Raw genomic sequence first — 27,999 nt, 5'->3', positions numbered from 1 at the left:
CTGTAAGAGTACGCTATAGGCTTGGTAAGAAGTTTTGGCTAATTGTGACATTCACAGCTTACATTCAGCTGTTGGTGCAACTGAAACAAGTGATCCTCCTGCCTGCCTTAGATGGGCTTTGTTTCTTTCCTTCCTTCCTTCCTTCCTTCCTTCCTTCCTTCCTTCCTTCCTTCCTTCCTTCCTTCCTTCCTTCCTTCCTTCTTGTTGTTTAAGCTCCGTTGCAGGAGGTGGAACCAGAAGTCATGTCCAAACATGGAAGTAGGAGATTATTGAGTCCGGTCTTGACAAGACCAGGCAGAACCAGTCAAGTGATGATGAAAGAGATGGTGAAAACCAGGAGGGGCTCTTGGTTTTCTTCCCCCCCCCTCTCTTTTCTTTCTTAAAGAAGTGTGGTCTAAATCCCCATTTGGATCTCCACCACAAGAACCAGAAATGGCCCCCTCAGAAAGTTATTACTAAAAATGTATGGGCGCAGCATCAACGCTTTCATCTTCACAAAGAATGGCTGCCACAGGGGTCAGGCCAGGCTGGCTTTGCACTCCGACAGATGCTGCAGTCCCCTCGAGGCAAGGTGCGACCGGACTCTTTGTCAAAGACTCGTCGAGGACACCGATAGGGTAGGGGAGGAAGGGGGTGGGAAGTTGAGGAGTTCCAGCACAGCCACGCCCACGCTGCTGCGGCGAGTGAACATGCATGAAGCCGCCACCCACTTGTTGGTGCGCGGGTTGTACTTCTCGATGGAGTTGAGGCTGGAGCTGCCATCATTGCCTCCCACTGCATATAGCCACCCGTCCATAGCCACCAAGTCATGGGTGCTCCTGAGGAGAGAAAGTCAAACCGATAGGTTACCAGCTGCGTGGATAGTGTCATTCTGCAATTTGGCCACTAGGTGGCACTGGATTTAATTTGTACACAGGAAACAAGCAGCAGATGACCAAACATGGCTTGCCACTCTTCTCGTTTTACGCTAGCTAGGCCTCGCAACTAGGAATCTGGTCATAACGTCCCTCGACTTTTTTCTCCATGGACCACTTGTAGAGTTTCAAAATATTCAGAAAAGGGTGACTGAAATGATCAAAGGGGTGGAGCGACTCCCGTATGAAGGAAGGTCGCAGCTGCTGGGACTTTTTAGTTTTTATAAAATGGTGAGCAAGAGGAGGCGTGATAGAAGCTTGTGAAATGACACATGGCATGGAGAAGGGGCATAGAGAAAAGTTTTCCTCCCTCTCTCACAACACTAGAACTTGTGGACGTCCAATGAAGCTGAATGTTGGAAGGTTCAGGACAGATAAAAGAGAGCATTTTGTCACACAGCTCACAGTTAAACTATGGCACAGGAGTCAATGATGGACACCAATCTAGATGGCTTTAAAAGAGGATTGGACAAATGCACGGAGGAGAGGGTGGTCAATGGCTGCTATTGCTGATGCCTGTGCTCTGCCTCAACGGTCAGATGCAGTGATGCTTCTGAATACCAGATGCCAGAAACCACAGGAGGGGAGAGGGCTCTTGTGCTCCGGTCCTGCTTGTGGGTTTCACATAACAGGCACCTGGTTGGCCACTTTGAGGACCGGATAATGGACTAGATTGGCCTGAGCCAGCGAGCTGTTATTACATTCACTTGAACATTGTTGAAGGTCTTGACAGACCACTTACTGACTTTTTCTGCCTGCCGTAGCAACTGCAGTACGCTGCTTGAGAAGATTTTTAATTGCATTTTTTCCAGGCATGTCGCATACCACCTGAATGAAGCACATGAACCTTCATTCAGTTTCGGAATCCCTGCCCTGAGGGGCGGCTTGTGACACTGCAGCTCATCCGCAGCCTCTCTTTGCGATATGCTGCTCCCTACCTCCGGATGTTCATGGGTGCCACACTTTCCCAAGTGTTCGTTTTTGGATTGTAGCGCTCCACTGAGTTAAGGCAGCTTGTCCCGTCATTGCCTCCTGCCACGTACAGCATCCCTTCCAAAACAGCCACGCCGGCACTGCTGCGGCGGCTCAGCATGTTGGCAATCGGAGTCCATGTATTGATCTGGCAAGGGAAATACATACATATCCATAGATTAAAAAGAGCAATACAGTAATATAAAACTTAAAAGTATAACTCAGCCACACTACATAGATACCTGGAGCAACAATGGCTATGTTCTATCTCCACTATCAGAGGCAGGGTGCATCTGAATACCAGCTGCCAGGAGCCACAATTGAGGAAATGCTGCTGCACTCAAGTCCTGCTTTTGGATATCCCAGAGGCATTTGACTGGCCACTGTGATAACAGGATGCAATACTACATGGGCCTATGGCAGGGTTCTTCTTATGCTCTTATGAGCCACAAGACGGGCTGACTCCCCTACCCCCACTCCAAGTGCTGCCCCTCTCGCTTGACCTGATCTGCTGCTGCAAGCCCACGTCGCTCGGCTATTATGCCCATGGCTCACTTGCCCTCTTCAACTCACTGCTGCAAGCCCCGCTCACTCGGCTGCTGCCCCTCTTGCTTCTCATGCCACCTCCTCCCCACCCCCCCGCTTGCGGGCCTCCTCCCACCACAAGCCCAGCTCACTCACCTGCAACCCCGCTTACTCACCCCACCACCTGTTGTTTCCCATCTTTCCCACAACCTGGAGCATGCTCAGTCCATTGCCAGCATGATGGTGGACTTGCACAAATGCAGTATATGGATAGGTTATTTGCTCCTTTGGGGGGTTGTAAAGACACACACTGGAAGGCAGAAGTCCTGCGGGGAACTGTCACCTGCAGCTCGTAAGTTCTCATTGCAATTCATCTTTGCTGCCTGCCCCGCCTGGCCCCCCGGATTTTCCTTCCAGCCCGCTCTCAGTGGCTCCATCACCACCCCAGCTGCAGTATATCCAAAACTTCCCATTCTTCTCCCAATAACCCTCAGTGCTTTGCCTCTTCCCATTTACCTGCGGCTCATATTTTTCCACAGTTGCCAGGTGTGATGAACTATCATATCCCCCAACAGCATAGAGGTTGCCATCTGCAGAAGAAGAAGAAGATGAAAAAACACACACACACACATCATGCATAAATATGCAGCAAAGCAAGAATCCCACCCCAAAACACACATTCAATCCATACATTTGAAGCACGTGCCTTTCCCAAAAAAAACCTGGGAACTGTAGTTTGACAAGGGTGCTGGGAGCGGTAGCTCTGTGAGGGGTAAACTACAGTTCCAAGCCTTGGAACGAGTGCTAGGCCCAATAAAAAGATGAGTGTACAGAAAGCACCAGGCCACAAGGACTGAGCAGTCAAGGCAGGCTCCTCTGGGGAGGGATTACCTCATGGAGCATGAAAGCACACACAGACACACAGACACACACACACACACACACACACACACACACACACACTCACTCCTTCCGGCCACTTTGCAGAGGCTTCATCTGGTGCAAGGGGACATTAAACATTCACAAGGCAGCTTCTGAACTGTTCTGTGCGAGTGAGGCAGCAGCCTAAACAAGGCCGCCTGCTGTTCGGATTAAGTTTGCTTTTTGGACAGGTGCAGAGCAAGTGGCAAGCAAGGCATGCGGTGCCATGACGAAAGCAGGCGGCACGCATGAGTGGAAGGGGAATGACTAAGAAGTCCCTGGGGCTTGGAGGTCAGCAAACTGGAGCGGAAGGAAGAACACACGGCACACGCAAAAAATATCTGTACGAAAAGCCCAAAAGGAGCCATTCCACAGCTGAGGTTCTCCGTCAAGCAGCTATGGACCTTACTACCATGGTGCTTAGTGCTTCAAAGCAGGGGTTGGTTTCAACCCAAGGGCTGCAATTCCTTCTGGGCAGCCTTTCAGGGGCCACATCCCATTGGAAGGCGGAGCCAAGGACAAAAGTGGGCCAGCATACTATTTCACACAATTGCTTTGGAAAAGTGCCACGCCTGTTATTCTGGTATGTACTTCGAACAGCAAGTATTCTCTCTCTCTCTCTCTCTCTCTCTCTCTCTCTCTCTCTCTCTCTCTCTCTCTCTCTCTCTCTCTCTCTCTCAAATTTATAAGCCAGACTTACCAAGAGTTGCCACACGGACATATCTCCTCCTGGTGCTCATGGCTGCGATGGATGTCCAGGTGCCTGTTAGGGGGTCATATCTTTCAGCACTGAGGCAGGTCAAGAGAGAGGAATAAGTAGAATATGGTCAATAGTTATGGTGACCAAACAGATGCATTGTAAAACAAAAAGAACAGAAGCAGTAGACAAGTTTTTGGAGAACTGGATCTTTACCTATTAATTATTGGAATGTGAACCTTTAAGATGATATGTATACAAGTCATAATCAAAGTAGATCTGTGGAAATTAATGGATTTATTGGTCAATAAATTCAACAGGTTGGCTCTGAGTAGGACTAGTTGGGATGCAACCCAACCATCCACCCACAGGCAACTCTCAACTTACACAGAGGTTACATTCTGGGGATAGTTCGTAAAGCCAAAATACACTGGGTGCAATGGTGGGTGGGATTGCCAGAGGGTCCCCCCCCCACTTTTAAATCTTTTGTCAAGCGCATAAAGCTGAATGTGCAGAAGTTAAAGGTGCGTAAGTTGGAGTTGCCTGCATATATTCTCTTAATTAAGAAATATGGTCAGATGGCATTTTCCCTAGCTCTAAGGAACTTGTCATTTCAATTGTATTTGGTTGTATCCAACTAGGTTTTACTCAAGAGTTGAACCCCTGAAATTAGCAGACCGAAATTAGCCCTGTTCGTGAATTTCAATGGATTTGCGTCACACCGGGGCCACATTCACACCATACATTTAAAGTGCTGTGATACCACTTTAAACAGCCATGGCTTCCCCCCAAAAGAATTCTGGGTGCTTTAGTTTGTTTAAGGGTGCTGAGAGTTGTCAGGAGACCCCCTATTCCCCCCAACAAAGCTACAACTCCCAGAGTTCCCTAAGAAGAGTGATTGATTGTTAAACCATTCTGGGAATGAGGGGGGCAAGGTGAGTGGCAAATGAAGCCCCCTTACCTGTTGAGACATGAGGCTCCATCATACCCTCCAGCAGCGTAGAGGAGACCATGCAGTGCTGCCACCCCTAAACAGCTCCGCCTGGTCCCCATGGAAACCTCGGTCTGCCACGAGTTGGTGACTGGATCGTAAGACTCCACTGTGGCCAAGTCAGAGGTCCCATCGTAGCTGCGGTGAAACAGAGCCAGCGTTACTATTGAATATATTAACATATTCTATCTCTGTAAAAAATCATTTTGTAAAATTATTAAAGAATACTACAAGCATTTTCTAGCATTTAAAAATATACTATTGAGATGTATATATTTAGGACCTACCCTGTTCTTCTGATTGTAAATGGTTTAAAACTGTTTTTAATGTTGTTGTTTTAAATTGTTGTGACATGCCCTAGGACATTAGGGTGAAGGGCGGAAAATAAATAACAGCAGCTGACTAGTTCTATGTTCTTATGCTCTGACTGGCAGCAGCTGTCCAGGTTCTCAGACACAAGATCTTTTAAAAGGGAGATGTGAGGAAAATGCAGTCTGAATAATGACACCCTTCCCAATCATCTCTGCCTTTTGCTGCTACCGGTAGCTCCTAAATCAGGATACATGGGTTGCATCCAACTAAGTGCTACTCAGAGTAGACCCATTGAAATGAATAAATTAAGTTAGTCAATGGGTCTACTCTGATTAGATCTAACACTGGAGACAACCAAATGTGAATAAGAATAATACATATTTATCACTTCATACCAAAATAGTCTTCTAAAGGGTTTACAAGTTATAAAAAAAGACAGCTACACAAACATATCAACATCCACATCTAAAATGCACAGTAAAAAAATCCCATTAAAACATTAAAAACCTAAACATTCACAATCAAAACAAGGGTCTACCTCTCTGCCTGTGGATAAATGACAGGATATTTATGATATAAATACAGCCATTGGCCTCATAAGTACAGTGGTACGTTGGTTTACAAACTTAATCCGTTCCGGAAGTCCGTTCTTAAACCAAGGCGTGCTTTCCCATAGTAGCAGGGGACTCAGTTTACAAATGGAACACACTCAACAGGAAGAGAAACATGTTCTGCTTCCAAGGCAAACTTCACAAACCAAAACACCTACTTCCGGGTTTGCAGCGTTCTTAATCCAAGTTGTTCATAAACTAAGATGTTCTTAAACCAAGGTACCACTGTATTTCCTTTTTCTTTGTTTCCTTTCTTTTCCCCCTTCTGGTTTCTAAAATATTATTGTTCTGTATATTAATTTGATTCTTATTGGATTTTATGTTGAAAATTTCCAATGAAAAATATATTTTAAAAAACAAACACCCGCAATCAAAATAAACAATTAAACCAACACAGCAATTAAAACAGGACACTCTGGTCAAGAGATCAGAGGAATGCCTGTGTAAACAGGTGTGTCTTCAAAAGCTGGCAGATGCAACAGGGAATGTGTACCATAACACTGGAACTGCCAATGAAAATGTCTGCTTCCGCTTTACCACTAGCCAATAATCACCAGGCCAGGTTCCATAAGTATGAAATTCTCCCTCCCTCACATCGATTGCTCCCTTGAAATTATGTGATGACAGCCATGGGGGTGAGAGTGGCCGAGAATTCCTCCTTACCCGCCCACGGCATACAGCTTGTTCCCAATGGCAGCAACGCCCACCCTGGCCCGGCGAGTGGACATCGAAGCCACCATGTGCCAGCGGTCTGTCCTGGTGTCGTAGGCCTCACAGTCACCATGGATGGCAAAGAGGCTGCCGCCACCTGCATGAAAACAAAAAGCGAGGAGAAAGTGACAAGCTGGGAGGCAAGGAGGTAAGGCCAAGGGGCTCTTCCACAAGCTCATCTCAAGGCTCAGTTCACACAGCTGTTTCTGAGGCAACCTCCTGTCAGGACTGGGCCATAGGCAGTTCATAGGAGGTGAGCCTGAAGGCTGCTCCCTGCAAGTCAGTGGTTTGCCACATGCGGGAGCAAATGTCTGGCTCTTAGCCTTTGACTCCTGGCACCTGATAAGCTGCCGCTTAGGTGGGCTGCAAAAATGCTTGGGGTGCAAAGCAGGCCAAATTAGGGGTACAGCCTGGGGAGAAGGCCACACAGGGAATCTGGAGGACTGGATCTGGCTCCCCAGAGACTGTACAATGCACTATCATCCAGACATTATGTAAAGTCCCATTAAACTTGTGAGGAAACATGAAGGGATGGTAGGAGGAGGCCAGGTGGTGCTGAACAAGCCTCAGTGGGGTAGGGGGAGGATCTCAATGGAAGCAAGTAATAGCATTCAATAGGCAGGCTCTGGTTCCACAGAGAGAATGAGGAATCTGTCACCCTCCATATGGTGTTGGGACTCTTAACTCCCATTGTTTTACATTGTCGGGGGAATAGGTGAAAGTTTTGCTTAGTAACCTGGCAAAGCAGCATGGTCTTTAGCATGTGCTAATACTGGCTGTGCAGTTGTGAGGCAGTTTTTCCTGTGTTTGCACAAGGCATAAACTAAGAAAAGACAAAAACCTCTCTGTTTCTTTCTTCTCAAATTATACACTGATTTTGTCCAGTTGGCTCGGAAAAAGTGTTATCAGGATTTTTCTGTGTCCCAGCTTGCTTTATTTGTGTGATTTTGCTTAACAGTTATGACTAGACAGAGACAATCTGAACAGCACCCACAGTGCTAAAGTGGAAACGCCTCCCCAACTGGCCAGGAAGTTGTGCCACCGACACAATCATTCCCCACGTATAGTTCTTCCTTTGTCCAACCTCCAGAAGTTCCCCCTCTCCTCACAACACCCAACATCCAGATCCTTGATCTTGGCCAAGCCTTCTTACCCACGGCAAAGAGCACAGTGCTGGCCCCCTCGCAACGCCGGGGGCGCGTTCGGCTGTTACTAAGGACACCTCTCTGCTCAGGCATGAGATGGTACTTGAGGGCTTCGATGAGAAGGTCCTTGCATTCTGACTGGTGTCGCACAAGCAGCTCTGTGTCGACGTTGCTCATCAAGAAGTCGCGGCTTAGGAGGGGAAGCCGGACACACTTCATGAGCTGGGGAGAAGAAAGGAGAAGGTTGGTGCGGGGTGTGAAGAGGAACATCAACTAAATAAAAGGAAGACTACAGGGTCTGGAACTGGAATCATGCATGAACAGGGTCACTTTCGAAAAAACTGTTCCTTCGGCATTTACCCAAACTTGTTTGCACTAAGGGTTGCACCCAACTAAGGCTCCATTTGCACTATGCATTTAAAGCAATATCAATTTATTCATTGTACCTGTATTTATCTCCCACCTTTTTCCTCCATTTGAATTCTGCTGTCCCAGGTCCTAGTCCAACTCTCTAACCACTACCCGTTTAAATGGCCATGGCTCCCCGCAAAGCATCCTGGGAACTGTAATTCGTTAAGAATTCCGAGAGTTGTTAGGCAACCCCTATTAGCTACAATTTCCAGAGTCCCCCCAGAAAGTGGGATTGACTGTTAAGCAGTTCTAAGAACTGTTGCTCTGTGAGGGGAACTGCACTGAGAAATTCAGAGATATGCACATTTCAAAGGACGATTGTGCTTTGCTTTCTGCATCATTTCGGAAAGTGCAAATTAGATAGATTTGCTTTTAAATGTGAACTGAATCGAATTCCTTCCCATTCTTAACTACAGCGGAATAAAATCAGATGACCCTTTCTTTCTTTCTCTCTGACTCTGTCTCTAGAACGGCATCCACCAGTAGGTGAAAAAGAAGGCTGTCCTGTTTTTTAAATCAGTTGTGTGATTATGTCATACAGAGGGGCCCAGAATTCTGTTCGTCACGATGGGTTTCCTTTGGTGACTAAAATAAGAAGAGCCCAGTCTTCTTCTCCAGCTTGGAGCTGGACAGCGAGGAGGAAAAATCACTTTTGTCATTGTGCTGTGCTCTAAACCAACAGTGCAACTGTGGGAGAATCCTTGGCACCTGCTCCAGCTTGGAGTTAGCAAAGAAAGTCTGGAGCTGGTGGCTTTGTTGCTGGGCTAGAGGCACTCTGGTGCATCTGCAGGGATGAGCCACCCCACCCCACCCCCTCCAGCTCCAATGAGGTCAAAGAAGACGGGGGAGAACTTGGGAGACCCAGCAACCACCATTTGGGGGGTCAGCTGAAAATAGCAGACTCTTGGCTATGTAGCATGCACCCTCCCTCCCACATTCATCCCAAACAGCACCGAAACCCGCACAGCCACGTACTCTAGGGATATGCTGCCTTCGACTGTCCACATCATGCTTCACCCAGCTCAAGACAGCTCGGTAGACTTCCTCCTCTGAGGGGACATTGAGGCTGTCACTGGAGATGAGATCCAGCACCTGTAGAGGAGGACCGGGGCGGGTGGAGGGGGGTGAAATAATAATAATACAGTAATAATAAAGGGTTATTTCAGACACTGCACAGGAAAAATGGAATCGAACAAAGATGATCCCAAGTACCGCCAGCATTTCTATGCAGGATCAAGATCAAGAGATCTTGATCTCTTGACCCATAAGAACAACATGAGAACATTAGAAGAGGCTCACTGGGACCTCAGCAGCCTGCTTTAACTTTGTTGCTGTTATAATGGGATTGTTTGTTGGTTATTCTAATCGTGGACGTTCAAATTTTTGTGTTTGGATGGGGTTCTTTTATTGTGTGTGCTAATGATGGGTCTTTATAGGTTAGTGCTTGGTTTTATATTTGAAAACCACCTAGCAGGTTACTGATCCCTCATCCAAACTCACTAATGGTCCCTTTTGCTAGTAGCAGCTGCCCAAGGATTCAGCTAGAGGTCTTTACCAGTCCTGCTACTTGAGAGCCTTTTTAACTGGAGGTGCCAAGGATTGAACCTGGGGCCTTCTGCATGTAAAGCAGGTGCTCTACCACTGAGCTACATCCCTTCTCTTAAACCATAGGAATGTAGGAAGTTGCCTTATACTCAGACCATTGGTCCATCTAGCTCAGTAGTGTCTCACTGACCAGCAGTGGCTTTCCATAACTTCAGATTGGGGGGTATTAAACCTGGGACCTTCTGCATGCAAAGCACACCTCCCCCCACTAAAAACAAAAAACCCAGTCCTTCCCATCTACAAAGGGCATCACAGTGGTGCCTGCCAAGCATCGGCAACAGTGTCCAAGGATAAGCTGGCATGATGCCACCAGCAAAGGCAGGAATGGCCTCATGGAAATGCAGGAGGAGTTTTAATGAGAAGGCACACTGGTGTTTTCTTACTGCATAAGAAGCACATTAGGTCAGCACGTATTTACATGCACTCCTGTTATACCAGCTGCAAAGCTTTGCCTGTGGTTTGGAAAAGTGATTGGAGGCACTGAAGTTGCTAGAAAGGAAGTACCTCCTTCAATTTTTAACTCTTAGGAATACACAGGAAGCTGTGCTATCCTGAGCGAGACTCATTCTAGCCATATTTATTTACCAGGGCATTTGGACAGCAGTCACGCTGGTTTCCCACTGAATCCAGACATTTGCATATAAACCGATGGGACTGAGTGTCTGTGTGCAAAACCAAATGTGGGAGGGTGGGGGAATCGATCACTCATTATACCTTTAGTTTGTGCTACTAAAAACATTTCGTGGATTTCATTTACAAAGCTAGATTGCAGCCTCAATCTCAAGCAGGTAAGCGAACCCTGGCGCTGCTTCGTACCATTCGCGAAACCTGACACTCAAGGCGGAAAAAGGGCTGCACAATCTCTTACCTGCTTGAGAGGCAGAAGCATGAACTCTTCTGTCTTGGAGACATCCACAAAGTGCTGCAGGACATATTTGTGGGCCGACTTCAACAGGTCGCTGCAGGAATGCGTGTCTGCAAACCCCCGGATGCCCAGGCAGTTGGAGGGGTCCAGCTGGCTCAACAGGAACTTGCAGCAAGCATCCCGCACCCCGTTCAGCTGGAGGAGGCTGGCGGCAGGAAGCAGTGTCTGCAAGGCAAAACAGTCTGTCACAGGCAGCTATCTCACTCCCCACAACCCTCGCTGGTCTTGACACTCCTGGTCCTAATGCCACTGTGGAATATCCTCTTCCATCCTTCTCCTGACACACAAGAAACAATCTCCTTAAAAGCTGAGACCTACAGAGAAGGGCTTTCCAATCATGTTACAGTTCTTGAACCAGGATGCCAGGGGTGGGGAGCCTTAAGGCTGCAGGCCATTTTTATTTAATATATTTAAGAAGAGCCCTGCTGAGTCAGGCCGATAGCCCACCTGGTCTAGCATCCTGTTCTCACAGTGGCCAGCCAGTTGCATGTGGGAAACCAGTGAGCAGTATTCAAGCACAAGAGCAGTCTCCCCTCCAGCAATTGCTATTAAGAAGCACTGTTGCCTCCGACTATGGAGGCAGATCATAGCCATTGCGGCTAGTAGCCATCATTAGCCCTCTCCTCAATCAATGCGTGTAATCCTCTTTTGAAGCCACCCAAGTTGGTGACCATCACTGCCTCCTTATGTACTTAAAGACAGTTCCTAAGCTGTTTACAAAGTGACATGTACAATATATATATAACAAGGAAACAACTGCAGCTAGGATTCTCCATGCACAAAAATGGAAAGAAGCAGAAATACCCACTAAAGAAGAATGCATAAGTGAGGTGATGGATTAAGCAGAATTAGCAAATTTAACAGCTAAAATGAGAGAACCTAATGATTAAGGTTTTGTGGAATCCCTTTTTGGATTATTTAGAGAAATATTATCATATGATGAACACACGAGTAGGATTTGAACTATGAGCAACAGAATGGATTAAAGATTATAGTAGTTTTGTTAAGGTTTAAGAGATAGAAGACAGGATGAAGCAGAGGGAGAGAAACAGAAAAAACCATGGAAAAGGGAGTGGGAAGTAAAAAAAAAGTTTTTATTATGTACAATATTGAAATATATATATGAAGTTTTGGAAAACCTATTTAACAAATCTTCCAAAGGGGGAGGAGGGAACACAAGGAAACGGTCTTGGCCCACCAGGGGGGTCTAAATTGGCCTGTGAAGTCATTTCTTCCCAAAACCACACCCACCTGCCAATCAGCTGGCATCTTTAGGTGACACCAGCTGATGGGCAGGGTCTGATCTTGCTAGAACTCATTCCTACTGGAGGCAGTGACGGCCACCAACATGAATGTCTTTCAAAGAGGACTGGACAAATTCATGGAGGCAAGGCTATCAATGGCTTCTATCCCTGATGGCTATGCACTCCCTCTACAGCCAGAGGAAGCAATGCTCTTGAATACCAGGTCCTGGAAGCTGCAGGAGAGAAGAGTGCCCCAGCCCATAGCACTAAGAACAATTCTGCTTCTTGCATTTTAATAAGTTGTGTGTCATCATTTTTCTTTCCATTTTTTAAAATGGAAAGCTGTGCGGTCAGCATAAACATAGCAGGAAAGCTTCTACTTTGGACCAAGGCTCCCCTCAGTTATCCTGGTTTTGCGCTGAGCAGTCTTTCAGCCATCACCTTCTGGTAGCAAAAACCCAAGAGAGATCCACAGATGGGAAGAGAGAAGGGGTTGCTCCAGGCCAACTGAGCCAGCCTTGCTGGAAGCACTGCAAGACCAGCAGCAAACAAAGCCCCAGCCAGCCATCACGTGACATCATCGGGAATTGCAGGGAGGGCAATGTGATAAGATTACAGGCAGGCAACATCTGTGTTTCAGGAGCCTGGAGGTGCTGCTGCAATTTGGTTTCGATACATAAATAGACATTAAACAAGATGGACCCAGGAACCTCATATGGCCATGTGGAGTGCTCCTTGACCATATCCAAGATGCTCCATTCCACTCCTTCTCTCACCCATATCTCCAACTGTCCCCTGGCCCAGTCCTCATTGGGCTGGGGCTTTTTTGGGGTCGAGGGGATCTTCCATTAGGATTCCCGCCCCCACTGAAGTTTATTTTTGTACAACTGCAAGAATTGAGGGTTCTCTGCAGGGGGATTTCTCCAAGCCTACTGATACCGGCCTCTGTGCGCGTTTGAGATTTTGACTACAAAAATGTCAACACCCACCCCTGAACACTGGAAACAAAAGGAAATAAAAATGTATTTGCTGGCAGGAATGGCTCGCCTGGTAGGGCAGCGCAGCAGCAGCTTTCATGGCCCTTGAACCCAGCGCTGATCTGGACAAAGAGTCAGAGGCTGCAGAGGCACCAAGTGGGGAGCTAGTTTGGGTCAGGGCTCAGACCTGACTGCATGAAGGTATGCAGACCACCACGTCTCAGGTTGCTGGGCAAGAACTCCCAGACCACCAAGGCTGGACCCTCATGGATGCCTTTGAGGAACCACATGCATCTAATCCGGCAGGGCCAAGAGGAGGAAGCTATGGAATGGAGAATGAGTACCTGTTTTCAGGCCAAAGGCTCTGAAGTTCTCTCAAGGCAGGCAGAGCCAGGAGGAGGAAGTCTGAAGACCCCAAAGGCCTCAGCTTGTTCCCAACCTTTGTTGAGCAAGTGTTCCTGCCACTTTTGTCCGTGGGCATCAGACCGAAATGCCACAGCAGTGTTGTTGCCGCTTAACAGCAGAGGGTGCAGGTGAGGCAGCAGCGAGGACAGTTCCCAAAGAAACCATAGGGGAGATGCTGGTCCTTCTGGTCCATCTTACCTGTACGTTCCCTTCTCCCACCACAATCTCAGCCGTGTAGGCATATTGAACCAGCTGCTCCAGCGCCTGCGGGTCGATATCATGGAGTGTTATGTGGGTCTGTCGGCTTTCACTCATCTCATCTGTGGTGGCAAGGGAACACAAGGGAACTCCGTGAGGACACCATGGGTAGCTTAAGCAGAAACCCCTAGGTGCTTTATTGTGGTCACTGTGCCCATCAAACGCCAAGGCCCATCCAGCCCTTTGGAGGAGGCGGAGCCACAGATCAGTGGCAGAACAGGTGCTTTCTTTGCAGAAAGTCCCAAATTCATCTCTGGGTGGCAACAATCACAAGTCCTAGAGGTTGGAGGGAAGCCCTTGCTTCAGACCTGGCCCCATCTGCGCTATACGTTTAAAGCAGTATCATATAATGTTGAACTGTCATGGCTTCGTCTAAGACTCCTGGGAGCTGTAGTCTTTTAAGAGTGCTGAGAGTTGTTAGAAGACTCATCCCATTCCACTCACAGCCACATTTCCCAGAGTTCTCTGGGAAGAGGGGTTGATTGTTTAAAAAAGCCAGAGGCAACACTACCAATAGCTCCCCCCCCCCACTCAGAGACCCATGCTGGTTTATACTGGGTGGACTTGACTAACTTGGACCTGTTAATTTCAATAGATTTGCTCCGAGTAGGATTTATTTGGGTAGAACCCAAAATGTCTGCTATAGGGGGCATGATTAAGGGATATCTATTATTATTATTATTATTATTATTATTATTATTATTATTATTATTATGTAAGTGTTTGCCATCCTCAGCACCTTTACAAAGAAGGGCGGGATATAAATATCATAAAATAATTAAATATGGGGCATCAGTGCCCCACATAGCCCCTTTCCCCTTCTCCATGAGTAGTAATACCAGATTAAATTATGCACCTATTAAAGTTCATTTGCAAGTTATCTAATGCACCCTTCGAGAAACACTGCTCTGCAGCTCACCTGAAAGGGAAAGTCTCAAAGCAGAAAGAATTTCAGGGTTAATGAATTATGTGCAGCAGGAGGAATGGCACCAATTAAATGTCTACTCGACTTGCAGAATTTCTACAGGTTGCAGAATTTGCCTCAACTGGAGCAGAACATGAACCACCTGGGTGCAGACTTTCAAGGCAACTGAGGCAAGGAGCAGACGCAAGAGGAAGAGGATTTGGGTAGAGATACTTGCTTGTGAACATGGCGTGGAAGTAAGGGCTACAGGAAGCCAGCACCACTTTGTGGGCCTTGATCTCCTTGGTGGCCACGTGCAGCACAATGTCGCAGAGCAAGGATCGCTGCCGCATGCGGTTCATACAGACAAAGGCGTCGTGGTAGTGCCGTTTCGAGTTGTGGGAGATGCTGTGCCCATCCCGGTTTAGGAGCTGCATTCCGCTTTCCATGGCTGCAGGCGGGTCGTTCCTGGCTCGTGGCAGCGCCCTCTCAGCCTCTCTGGAGAAACATTTTAGGAAAGGACAAGAAGCAGATTCTGTTCACAATCACAGTTTTGGATCCTAAACTCTGTTCCTTGGTTTAAACAACAACACCCTACTGCCTACCCAACCGGAAGCACCCTATATGAATGCAAAAGTGGAAAATAAGAAGGTAAGAAGAGCCTGGCAGCTGGATCAAGCCAAAAGCCCACCAGCATTCTGTTCTGCCAGTGACCAATCAGATGCCTCTGGGAAGCCCCAAAGAAGGCCCTGAGCTCAACAGCAGCTCTCACTGCTTGCAATTCCCAGCAACTGGCGTTCAGAGACATGCTACCTCCAACAGCGGAGGGAACAGCCATTGCCAGCCTTGCCCTCTATCAATGTGTCTAAAGCCATCCAAGGAGAGCATGATCAACAAGAGCATAAGAAGAACTTTGCTTGATTGAGCCAAAGGCCCAGCTAGTCCAGCATCCTGTTCTCCCTGTGGCCAACCAGAAGCTGCAAAGGAAAGCAGGACCTGAGTAAATACTGACTCTGGCAATGAAGGCAGAACACAGCTCTCATGGCTACCAGCCACTGATACCTTTCATGAGTTCATCCAATCCTCTTTTACCTCCATTCACTATGAAAACCAGATGTGGGACCATGATGCACCGCTGGTCTGATCCAGCAGCGAACTCCTTATGTTATTCGTCATTGCATTGTGCTGAGATGATTTAAAATAAAAATAAAAGATCAGGCAAATTCACGGAAGAGAATCCTATCAGTGCCTACTAGCCAGTATGGCTATGTTCTACCTCCACTGTCAGAGGCCGTATGCTTCTGAATGCTGGTTGCTGGGAACCACAAGTGGGAATAGTTGCTGTTGTGCTCAGCTCTTGCTTGTGCACTTCCCAGAAAGGGCAGCTGGCCACCCACTGTGATAACAGCACACTGGACTAGATAGGCCACTGGCCTGATCCAGCAGAGCTGCTCTTATGTTCTACCTTGGATGCTGGGTGGAACTGGACTTTATCCAGTATCAAATCCTGCATGGTGTGGGGGCAAGGCATACAGTTTTGCCCAAGGCTCCTTCTAAAGCACAAGCCTCACTGCCGCTGCCTCTGAGCACCATGCATTGTGATAACCACAGGCGCCTCGCTGGTAATAATCATGAAAAGGAATCATTAAAAACCACTCAACCGGCAGTAAGTCACACGCATGTTTATCCGGGCCTTGATATTCATCACAAACACCTCCACACTGCCGGCTGCGAGGGCTTATGAGTATGTGTGAGCGTGCCTAAAAATAACTGGTCCTCAGCTAGGAAGAGGAAGCAGTTTTAATTCATTCTTGCCAAAAGCGGGAGATGCATTTGCCAAGGAGAGGGAGGCGGCGGCAGTGATGACGAAGACGGTGATGGGGACAAAGAGAATCAGACCCTGAAGCAGCGCACACATGCACACCCTACAAGCCAGATAGACAGATGGGTGCAGAGGCAGTGAGATGACAAGCTTCCTGCAGCCTCAGAAGAGAACGGGGGGGGGGGCAGCACCAAAGCATACAGAGCGCTTCCTATGATGGAGGAGAGGGAACTCCCGTCCTTGTCTGGAACGAGAGGAGACGTCGAGAGCGGCGACTGAACGGATATGACTCCTGAGAGCCGCCCACATACAGCTGATCATGTAAGCTAAAGGCAAATGGGAAGAGAGAAGAGATCTCGTGAAGTTAAGGAACTGCCAAATGCACGATGCGCAGCAGGCGGGTGAATTAACATTTGCAAAGTATGCAGTGGCGGAAGCGCAAGGTATAATTATGACGGGTGGAAGGTGGGCCATGTGCTCCCCTCCAGCAGCCTGATTTCAGCAGGTGAGACTTTTTCAGGGTGGGGGATAAAATGTATTTTTCTGCTCCTGAAATGTTTCAGCCTAGCCCCTGAGTGGGGAACCTTAGGCCTGAGGGCCAAATGCAGTCCTCCAGACCTCTCTAACTGGCCCTTAAAATTGTCCCCAGGCCACATCCCTCACCAGCCTGACTTTGCACCCTCCTTGTTTTTGCCCAGCTATAATGTGTTCTTGAACTCTGTTCCTGCCTCTCATCTGGATGGAGGACAAAGAGGTGTGGGTGAAGAAAGTAGCCTTCTATATGAAGGTAAAACCCACATTTGTTGCTGAACCCACTTTTGCCTCTGGCTCTACCCACCACCGGCTCCTGGAAAGTCCCTCAGAAGGGAATATGGCCCCTAAACTGGAAAAGGTTCCCCATCCTAGCCTTTCCAAAAGATTCCACTATGGCAACATCACCAACTCACAGTCATCTAGCTAGGAGGTTTCACAGCCCCTAAGTGCTGGCCTCTCTTCCCACCTTTCAGCCATGCAGGGGGTAGTGTAAGACTGGGGGGGGCAAGGAGCAACTATCCTAAGCAGTGCACTCTTGGGAGGTCCTATTGTGCAAGCTAGATAGGACAATTACAGTAGTTTCAACCATTCAATAGTGTTGTAGCGAAGCTTTGGTTGAGGGCCCAGGAACTGGTCAAATCATAAGAGTATGTATAACTGTGGAAGGACTGGGCTTAGAATTTCATAGGGACAACCTCTTTCATGTGCAGGAGCTATCCTGGGTCCTGAAACATCCTAGCATTTGCATGGTTTATTTGTATATTTAATTATAATAATACCACCAAGAGATCAAGGAGAAAATCAGTCTCCTCCAAGAACACCTGAATCTGGTTAGCAACCACCCGCTCAAGAACCTTGTCCAAGAAAGGGAGGTTGGCAACTGGCCGGTAATTCCCAAAGTTCTCAGAATCTAGGGATGGTTTCTTAAGAAGCAGTCACTGCCTCCTTCAAACAGGCAGGAACTACCCTCTCTTGTAAAGAGGCATTGACCACTTCCCTAGCCCTGACAGCTGTCTCCTTCCTGCTGGATTTTATAACCCAAGAAGGGTAAGGGTCCAGAGCACAAGTAATCACTTGTGCCGATTCAAGCGCCTTGCCCACATCCTCGAGCCGTATCAACTGAAATTCGTCCAACAAAACAGGATTAGACAGTGTTCTGTATATCTCTCAAGAGTCAGTTGCTGTAACAGTAGAGCTAAGGTCCTGATGGATGCAAGGAATTTTATCCTCAAAACGCCTAGCGAACAAGTCACAGCAAGCTACCATTGGTTCTGCCACCACTTTGGGGCCAGTGTGCTGAAGACCCGGAAAAGCTCTGCCAGATGGTATAGTGAGGATGCAGTGGTTGTCATGACAGCCATGAAGTCCTGAGCCACCCCAGAGCCAACCGCCTCAGCATGGATGTTGAAGTCCCCCAGAGCCATCAGTCTACGGAGTCTTCAGCACTGCCTCCAAGATCAGCTCCGTCAGGGAGACTGGAGGACAGTGAGGTGGTCAGTAAACCAGGAGAATCTCTAATCTGTCCCGATTACCCAACACCAGGAACAAACACTCAAGATTCCCATTCAGCTGGACAGAAAGCCTGGATAGAGACACACAGAGAGACTCTCTATAGACCACAACAACCCCCTCCTTGGCCCTCAAGTCTGCCCTGATGCTGTACTGAGTACCCAGGTGGGCACAACTGGGTGAGACCAACTCTTCCCTGTTCACCCCCCCAGGTCTCAGTGATGCAGGCCATTCCGGCCTTCCCATCTACAATCAAGTTATGAATTCACAGCCAATCTGGCATTCAACAGCAGCAGTTGCAGACCCAAGGGCTGGCTGATAGGATCACAATTCTTCAGGTTGAAGGGAAGGCTGCCACACTGCACAGTCACATATACACAGGATCTTTTAAGTATTAATACAATGTGTTCTGCAATCCTGAGAATGCAGAACATAACCAATTTGTCTCTGGGCACAAATCAAGAGAAAATGTCATAGCTCAGAAGCAGAGCATCTGCTTTGCATGCAGAAGGTCTCAGGTTCAATTCCCCAATGGTATCTCTGGGAGCATTGGCTGGGAAAGATGCCCTGCCTGAAACCCTGGAGAGCAGCTACCAGTCAGTGTTGACAATATTGAGCTAGATGGGTCCAATAGTCTGACTCAGTTCCTGTTCTTTACCCTCTGTGTGAAGCCTATAGCCTCACTAGGAACAGACTTTGCTTTGAGATCCCAGGTCTGTTCATGAAACTCCAAGCTCTGTTGGAGGTAGCATCTTTTCAGACATTTCTTCTCCATCTTCTTAAAGGCTTTCCAAGAGGAAATGCAGCCGTAAGAGTGAAAAGGATTCCATCATCCACATTTCCTGTGCCTATGCCTGAGCACAGCTTGCTACAAGAGAAGTGCCTGACTTTCCGTGAGAAATAAATCAAAGCAACACTTAAAGGATTCTGAGAGCCCTAATGAACCTACACCCCAAGAAAGTAACCGTTGTGGCTCTGAGAGTCACTGTTCTGGGCACACTTTTTTTGAATCGGTCTCCTCTGGGCACCATTGGGTTCTGTCTTGGCTCATTCAATCACTGCCAAAGCAGAGATGCTATGGAGTGGCATGCTTTCAAGCAAGCCTGCCCATGGCAACTCTGAACAAGGAACTCTTCTAATCAGGAATGTAAGATGCAAAACAGTTATTGTCCTAAGCAAACATTTTCTCAACTATTAATAGTTCAGGAAGTGGGACATAGTGGGTTGCCTAGGAGCAACTTGGGAATGACTTTTAAACCATATTAATCTGCTGTCATTAACAGCTAGTTGTTTCATGTCTGTTTACATGCAATTTTGTATTGATTTTTTTAATGGTGAAGTGCCCTGGGAACTATTTGGCTTAAGGGTAGCATATGAACGCTTTAAACAGTCCTCAGTCCCTTCCCCCATCTAAACTTATCTAGCAAGCTTCTAAAGTGGCATATATTGGACAGGCGGGCCATCTTAAGCGCCCCTGGCGTCGTGGTGTGCCGGATCTCTCCGGCGCCCTCCTGCCCCATTTCCCAGCGCGGTGGGTGGGTGGGCGCAGCACGCAGCGCAGCTGCCACAGGCGCTGTTGCGTGGCGGGCGGGCAGGCACAGCACGGTTGCCGTGGCCGCAGCTGCGCGGCGGACCGGCCGGCCAGCGGGCGGGCGCAGCTTGCGGCGCCCTCCTGGTGGGCCGGCGCTGTGGTGCCCTGCGCCACCCATCCCGGCCCTGTGGACAGGGTTAGGCTAGAAGCTGTTCACCCTCTATTAACAGGTGCTCCTAAGGGACTATTTCTATAACCAACAGGTGCACAGGCTAAGATCTGCTGCAAGGCAGACCTTATGACCTGAAAATCCTGTCCACTGTACCCAGCACAACTAAAAATTGTCATTACTCAATGGCTGTGTTAGCATGTTAACATTAAATTAGTCTTGCATATAAAGCCTGTGTTTCGAACACTGGATGCCTCTGGAGAGTCACTGTTCTGAACCTCTTTCCAACCCTCCTCTCCTCAGGGCATCCTTTGGCTCTGTCTAGGCACTATTCGATTTCGATCACTGCCAAAGCAGAGGTGCTATGGAATGACCTGCCAGTGTGTCAGTGTGGTGTGGTGTGATGTAGTGGTTAACAGCAGTAGTCTCATAATCTGGTGAACCAGGTTCGCGCCCTCGCTCCTCCACATGCAGCTGCTAAGTGACCTTGGGCTAGTCACACTTCTTTGAAGTGTCTCAGCCTCACTCACCTCACAGAGTGTTTGTTGTGGGGTAGGAAGGAAAAGGAGAATGTTAGCCACTTTGAGACTCCTTCGGGTAGTGATAAAGCGGGATATCAAATCCAAACTCTTCTTCTTCTTCTTCTCTCAGACGAGGCTGCCCACAGCACCTTTGTATGAGTAACATTTTCAAGCAGGAATGTAGTGCCCAGAATGGCAACTCATGCAGAGATACAGAACTCTCTCTCTCTCTTTTTTAAAAAAACCCCAACACTTCACACTTTTCTTGTTTTTTGTAAACCTTTTCTTGTTTTTTTTTAAACCCTCAACTACTTTATAGCCTGGGAACTGGGGAACAACCTGGAAATTACTTCTGAACTCTTTGGTCAGTAAACATAGCTACTCTTAGGCTACTTAAAAACAAACAAAACAACCATTTTGCGAGGGAGCTAGCAGAAAAGAGAGAAAGCAACTCATGCTTCTTCCACTTGCCCACTGTATTTCCATGTGTGTTGTGTATTAAGATGCTTTCCATCCACTGTGTCTAGCAGGGAAGTCAAGCAGACTGGTGGATGGCTTGATCTGTCTGTCCTCCTCCAGCCTCCTCACTCACCTGCATGAAATTCCTGATTGTCTGTGGTACTAGGTGAGCTGTTAAATGCAAGATTGTGTTAAACTATAATTTAGCATTAGAAGCTGCAGCAAGATTTGGGCTTCCCCTTCTTCAGTTTGACTGCAAGGAAGAGATCGGAAGCTTCCATTTCCATTTTAAATGGGCCACAGTTTAGTGTGTCCTCTGAGCTCTAAACTGTGGCTAATCTTAAATATGCATTGTTGAAACAAGACATCTTTGTAATCTACAATTAAGATTAACCACTGTTTGTCTGGGTTAAGATGTCACAACAAACTCTGGTTTATCTAAAACCATAGTTTAGCTTTACCGTGCAGTCATTAACGATGGAAATATATTCTGCATATGCTCAGAGGCAGTTTATTATTCTGTTATTCAGCATGTTCTAGCCCCACAGTCCTAATATTACCCATCAGGTCTGCTTGTTTGGTTTAGGTAGTGTTGAACAGCCAAACCTTCCATCTTGGTTGAAAGCTCAAGTCTATAGTGTACTATGGAAGCAAATCCGCTATCTCTTTTTTGCAGCCCTCAAACCAAGCTGTCCTAAAAATAGTCCTGGTTGTTTCAAAGGACATGACGCAAGCCACAAAATTAATCACCCTCTCTGTTGCTAACACAGGTAGCTTCCAACACCAGCCATTGGGTTCAGTGTGGCATTTCATAGAACCAAAGGCCTTCAAATCCAAACTGGTGCTTAAAATCAGTCCACATAATAGAGCCAAGGCAACAGGTGCCCTAAGCCACGCACAGGGAGGATCAAGGCGTTGGCAGGCCTACAGAGCAGGCTACTTTGGACTCCAGCAAGTCAACCAAACCCACATTATGGTTACTTTATTTATTGTGTGTGCCACTTTACAAAATATAAGATGCCAGCTCCTGTCTTGAAAGGTTTAGAGCCTAAATTTTGACACAGGTTAACACCAGGAGGGGAAGGAGGCAAGGATAAACAGGGGAGACAAAATAAAGATAATTGAACTTTCCCCAGTATTTTGAGTCACCAGAAATGTGGGACATCTGCCCTAAAGAGGCCCAGTTGTTCAAACTCGCTGGTCGCATTTTGAATACCCAGAATGCAGCTTTCTAAGAATACCTGTGGGTTGCAAGCAGATGCATACAGACCAATAAAAAGTTCAGAAAAGAGCATGGAGAGCCACCAAAATGTTCCAGGGGGTGGAGCAACTCCTCTATGGGGCAAGGTCACAATGTTTGGGGCTTCTTAGCTTAGATACGAGGTAAGCAAGAGAGGACAAGATAGGGGTGGTGGAGAAAGTGGACAGAGAGGTTTTTTCTCTCTCTCTCTTGTGATACTAGAACTCAGGGATGTCCAGCGAAGCTGAATGTTGTAAGATTCAAGCCAGATGAAAGGAAGTACTTCATAGTTAAACTATGGACCAGGAGGAGTCAGTGACGGCCACTAACTTGGATAACTTTAAAATTAGACAAATTCATGAGGGATAGGCTATTAATGGCTACTAGCTTGGATGGCTATGTATTACTCCCACTCTCAGTGGCAGCCTTGGAGTCTCAAGTGCAGAGAGTGCTGCTCTTGTGCTCAGGACCTGCTTACAAGCTTCTGACAGGCATTTGGAAGGCCACAGCGAGAACAAGATACAGGACCAAGTGGGCCTTTGGCCTGATCTAGCCTCAGGGCTCTTCTCATCAGGGCCGTCTTAAGCGCCCCTGGCGCCGTGGAGCGACAGATCCCTCCGGCGCCCCCCCACCCCGTTTCCCAGTGTGGTGGGCAGGCGCCGTGCGCAGCGCGGCTGCCACAGGCACTGCTGCGTGGCGGGCGGGCAGGCACAGCGCGGTTGCCGTGGGCGCAGCTGTGCGGCGGACCGGCCGGCCAGCGGGCGGGCGCAGCTCGCGGCGCCCTCCTGGCAGGCCGGCGCCGTGGTGCCCTGCGCCACCCAGCCTGGCCGTAGGGCCGGCCCTGCTTCTCATGCACGTCTGGAAACCCGGCAGAGCTCAACAGGACTTGCTTTCCAGACAAGTGTGCATAAGATTGCAACCCCATTGTTCTTTCCACTGAGCTATTGTTTGCTTTAATCCCATCTGTTGTTGGCTGTCTTCTTAATTGCTTTAATTTGTGTGGGTTTTTGTTTTTTGTTTTAGTTTTACTTAGCTTGCTTTTAGATATTTATTTTGGTGCCGTATGGGGTACTGATGGGAAGGTGAGATGCAAATATTTTAATAACGAAAGCAAGCAGCACTTTTCAGGTGCTGCAGAACCCTGTCTCTGCTCTCGACACGGATCCAGTTCCTCCATCCTACAGGCTGCCTCCCACTGGCTTGTGGGCAACGTTTATGGAGGCGGAGCTTAAGGAAGGGCCTGCAGCTTTGTGGTACAGAGCAGGAATGGTGGAGCTGGGGCCCAAATGTGGCCCCCTAGCTTTGTCAGTCTGGCCCTCAGGACTCCCCAGGTGATACCCTTCCCCAGCCCTGATTCACACCTTCCTTAAGAGCTTTTGCATGGCTGGAATAGTCCCTGAACTCTGGTGCCTCTTGCATTGCCCGGATGGAGAAAGAGAGAGAATTGTATGTATAATTATAAAATCCTGCATGGCATGGAAAGTGAATAGAGGAAAATTCTTCTCCCTCTCTTGTAATGCTAGACTTCGTGGAAGCTGAATGTTGGAAGAGTTGGGACAGAGAAAAGGAAGTACTGGTATTTCTTCACAATTTAAACTATGGAACTTGCTGCCACAGAAGGCAGCAATGGCTACCACCTTGGATGGCTCTAGAAGAGGATTAGAGATATTCACAGAGAAGGCTCTCCATGGCTACGAGCCACAATGGTTAGCCACTGTGATAACAGGATGCTGGACTAGGTGGGCCACTGGCCTGATCCTGCAGGCTCGTCTTATGTACTGAACCTCTGCCTTTTGCGTGGTTGGAATGGAGTCTCCTCTGCAAAGGTAAGATACCTCACTGTTGGCTCAATTGCTTTTGTCCCTGGTCCCGCCTACCAGTGTCCTGCACATATCCCTTGAAGGTTTTCGATCAGGCAATGTGGCCCTCAGGCTGAAGGTGGTTTCCCACCCCTGTGGTAGGGCACATACTTTGCCCACAGAAACCTCTGCTCGGAAACCTCTGGATAACTCCTGCCAGTAGGCGTAGACCATGTTGTTGGACTCCAAATCCCATCAACATAAGCCAGCATGGCCAACAGTCCAGGGGTGATGGGAGGTTCCTCATCCCTGTATTAAAATTGCCTAGGAACTAGGAGAACCATCCAGAAAAAGGAGGCTCACTGCTGTGTCTCTGCTTGAGCAGCTGCTCTGGCTTTTACTAAAATGGATTAAAAACAGGGATGTAGAACCTGTGGCCCTTCAGATGGTGTTGGGTTCCCATTAGCCCCAGCCAACATGACCAATGGTTTGCATTGATGGGAGTAGGCCACAAGCACACACACCCTATGTCAACAATACAAAGTCTGGATTAAAATGACCAGCAGTTTAGTTTTGGATTGTGCAAGAATGTCTACTCCATATGTTTCAGACTGAGCCTTCTAATTAGAAGGAAGCAGAGCGAGAGCAGTGACTCATACAGACACTCAGCAGGCAGCCTCCTAAAAGCAGAGGCAATTCATCTTAGCCTTCCTGCCATGAGAGGAACTGAATAAATACACTACCTGTTAAGGCAAGCATTCCACTGAACTGAATTTCTGATTCGCTTTAACTTTTTTAAAAAATTGTTACACTTTTTAATTTTTTGTTTTATTGTTTATTTTAATTAAGGATATTTTAACGCCCTAGTTAATTTGCCAGCTGCACTTGATTCAGAGAGGCCATAAAGTTACCTGTCTGTCAGGAGAGATGGATTGGAAAGAGGCAAGGTCAGAACAGGCAGTCATGCAGAAATACAACAGTCAGGTTTCTCAGGGCAGGTAATTTTCCTGAATCACTACTCAAAAGAGAGTAAATGAACCAGTCTCATTTGATCACAAGTCATGGCAGAAGGATCTGTAATAGGGAAGATTGACTGGAAGAAGGCAACTTCAGACCAGAGACTTACACAGGGACACAAATGGGATCCTCCTCTGAAGGCAGGTAATTTTGTTATATTTGTAGTGTGGGTGACTGAATACTCAAATTACACCTTGGGATGAAAACAAAAATTACTGCATTCAGTGTAGGCCGACTGGAACAAAAGGAAGCCCAGAACAGCTATTCATGCAGAGATGCAATGGGCCATCACCTGTGGGGGGGGTGCACTGGGCAGAAATTTCATTCTCAGTACTGTAGTAGACTAACAGCTCTCTCACAGGAAACTGGGTATGACTCTTTTATGACAATGATTTTTTTTAAAGAAATTGCTGGAGAGTTACAAAATCATTGCTTCTGAAAGACTGAGTTATGCTTTCTTAAATGTAGCAAGGGGAAGGAAGATGCGTATATTTTATTCTTCTTATTATTATTACTATTATTTAAAAACAGAAGCAAATAAGGTGGGTGGAATGCATTAAATAATTAGGAACACCCCCCTCCATGCATAAAAAGGTCAGTTTTGCATTGCAATTTACACCTTCTAGAGGGGGTAATCTCTCCCCCCCACTTAGTATCTGCTTAGTACAGTATCTTAGTATCTGACTCAAATGTTAACATGTGAATGTGATCAACACATGTTGCCATGCAGGTACATTCACAAAGGGGGTGGGATTGGCTGGGTGCCCCCTTCCCTTCTCAGTGCTTTATATACTAGGAGTTTTTTCTGCAAAGAGCCAGGCCAAAACAAAGACTTACAAAATATCAATTTTTAATTTGGGGGGGGGAGAGGAGTATGCAGTTTAGTGCTCCCCCAGCTAATACTTTCTCATGATTTGCATCGTTACATCTATCTCTTACATTCCCAGCCTAGAGAGGAGTATGTAGTCAGGAACAAAGTGCAAACATATTCCGGATGGCCTAAGAAACAGATTCCTTTGTGACCATATTCCACCGCCCGCCCCCCACTTTCTATAGGGCGAAAATTGACGCAAATGTAAACGGACCAGGTGGAAGGCAATTTAACAAAAAAAAAAAAGGTTAAGGAGGAGCTAGATTTCGTCCCCACCCACGATTTTTTGATAGTCCCGATTTTATAAATGGTCATATTTGTCTTTGAAAACGCAAAGCAAATAGGCAGTAGGTTAGTTTTCAGATGGGGCTGGTGGAAGAATTAGTTTTGCTTTGATATACATACACACACTGTACAGTATATATTTGCAGCAGCGGGATCCTGCCAGGATATGCAAACTCGGATAGCCTCCTTAAATTAAAAAAAAAGAAAAAGAAAACCCACATACAAAACTGATCTGGGTAGCAGCAATGCAGGCTTCTGATACTGCAACTGGAGCATTTGGGAACGGGGCGGGGGTGGGGGGAACGCGCGCACACGCAAAACCTGCACCCCCCCCCGCAGCCACTCACTTCCTTTAAAGGGTTGTGCACCCGCTGCACCCCACAATGACAAATCCGGCTCTTTTCAAAAAACATTAAATTAAAGGAGCGAGAGCTAGACTGCAGTTGTCTGAAATACGGCAGTCACCTCAGATAACCCCCCTAGCCGGAACATCAGCGCGTGTCTTCAAAAGCTTCCAACCGCAACACGAACAGCCTCGCGGGCAGCGGGATCGGGGCCCGTGCTTTGCCCCATCCGATCGACGCCTTGCAGCAGATTATTTGAGCCGCAGTTTCTTGGAAACATGCAGCCCATAACGAGATCCTCTTCCCCTGCCACGACAGATGAAGGATTTTGTGGTGGCTGCATTGTTGTTCGTTGTCGTCTAAAATCGTACAGCGCCTAGCGCAAAGCGAGGCAATCGCACGCAGCCACCCTATTTCCATCAAACAAGCCAGGCTGGGTTTGTGTGTGTGCAAGGAAAACTCAAAAAGAGTAACAAAGGATAAATGAAAGCCAGCCCATTTCACTGGTGAAGAGAGAGAGAAGAGGCGGGGGAAACCGGGGCGAGGCTGCAAGCTTTAGGCATACTTTCCTGGGAGTAAAACCCGGTTGAGGACCCTGGGGTTTACTCTCGAGGAAGCGCACGGGCAGGCTGCGTGCAAAAGTGTGCATTTGAGATGCACAGCCACCCGGTCCTGCAAAATGCGGTACCCAGGCTGGGTGAGAATTCCAAGTGGAGCCATTGCAGGTAGCACATAAAATTATACAATAAAATGAGACACACACATCTGCAATGGACCCACGTTTAGGCTGCAATCCTGTAAATAATCTGCCTCTCTTGTTCAGAACCGGTGCTTTCTTCTATTATGAATTTTCCCCGTTAGAAATAATAATAATAATAATAATAATAATAATAATAATAATAATCAGAGAATTGTGAATAAAAGTCCGTACTCACCCAGCTGACACCTCCAGGGCTAGAAAGCAAAGATGCTTTCCGTGGTCAGGCACTTTGCTCTCCAGATTGATGGATTTTTAAAAAAGTTAGCCGGTGCAAAAATCGCTTTTCCCAGCTGATGGGGCGATTGCTAATAGCGGCAAAAGCCTCCCTCTGGATTATACTCCTCTCTCCTTCCTTACTCTCTCTTCTCTTTCACATATCAGGTCCGTTTTTCTTTGCTTCCCTTCACAGTGGAAAAAACAGCAGCACTTTCCTCCACCCTGGGCTCTACAGCAATAATCAAAAGGAAGGCTTGTTAGATTTGTGTGTCTGTGCTGGTGTGTGTGTAAAGTCGCCGCCCGCTCTGCAGTTTTGCAACGGTGGGTCGTGCTGATTAGACTGTTCCTTGGGGATACAGCAGAGTGCCTTTACACCAGCTGTTCTCAACCTGTT

General features: G+C 47.5%; 1 protein-coding gene and 1 non-coding gene across 2 annotated transcripts; both read right to left on the bottom strand.

Moving 5' to 3' along the window:
* Positions 1 to 366: 366 nt before the first annotated feature.
* Positions 367 to 27,894, bottom strand: KLHL17 (kelch like family member 17). The gene is made up of 12 exons (XM_088671590.1): positions 27,565 to 27,894; positions 14,767 to 15,026; positions 13,565 to 13,686; positions 10,684 to 10,905; positions 9,186 to 9,302; positions 7,808 to 8,021; positions 6,607 to 6,751; positions 4,991 to 5,158; positions 4,033 to 4,121; positions 2,928 to 3,001; positions 1,853 to 2,034; positions 367 to 818 (listed from the first exon to the last, which is right to left on the bottom strand). Exons 2-12 carry the CDS (start codon positions 14,975 to 14,977, stop codon positions 590 to 592), a joined length of 1,773 nt encoding a protein of 590 aa, XP_088527716.1. The 5' UTR covers positions 14,978 to 15,026; positions 27,565 to 27,894; the 3' UTR covers positions 367 to 589.
* TRNAV-UAC (transfer RNA valine (anticodon UAC)) lies at positions 9,795 to 9,866 on the bottom strand. Its single transcript has one exon. It is a non-coding gene; the product is annotated as a tRNA-Val (tRNA).
* Positions 27,895 to 27,999: the final 105 nt, after the last annotated feature.

This window comes from Zootoca vivipara, chromosome 6 (genome assembly GCF_965207765.1).
Source record: "Zootoca vivipara chromosome 6, rZooViv2.hap1.1, whole genome shotgun sequence".
NCBI lineage: Eukaryota > Metazoa > Chordata > Lepidosauria > Squamata > Lacertidae > Zootoca > Zootoca vivipara.
Note: the sequence above shows the minus strand (reverse complement) of the source record. Positions and strands in the feature narration are given on the sequence as shown.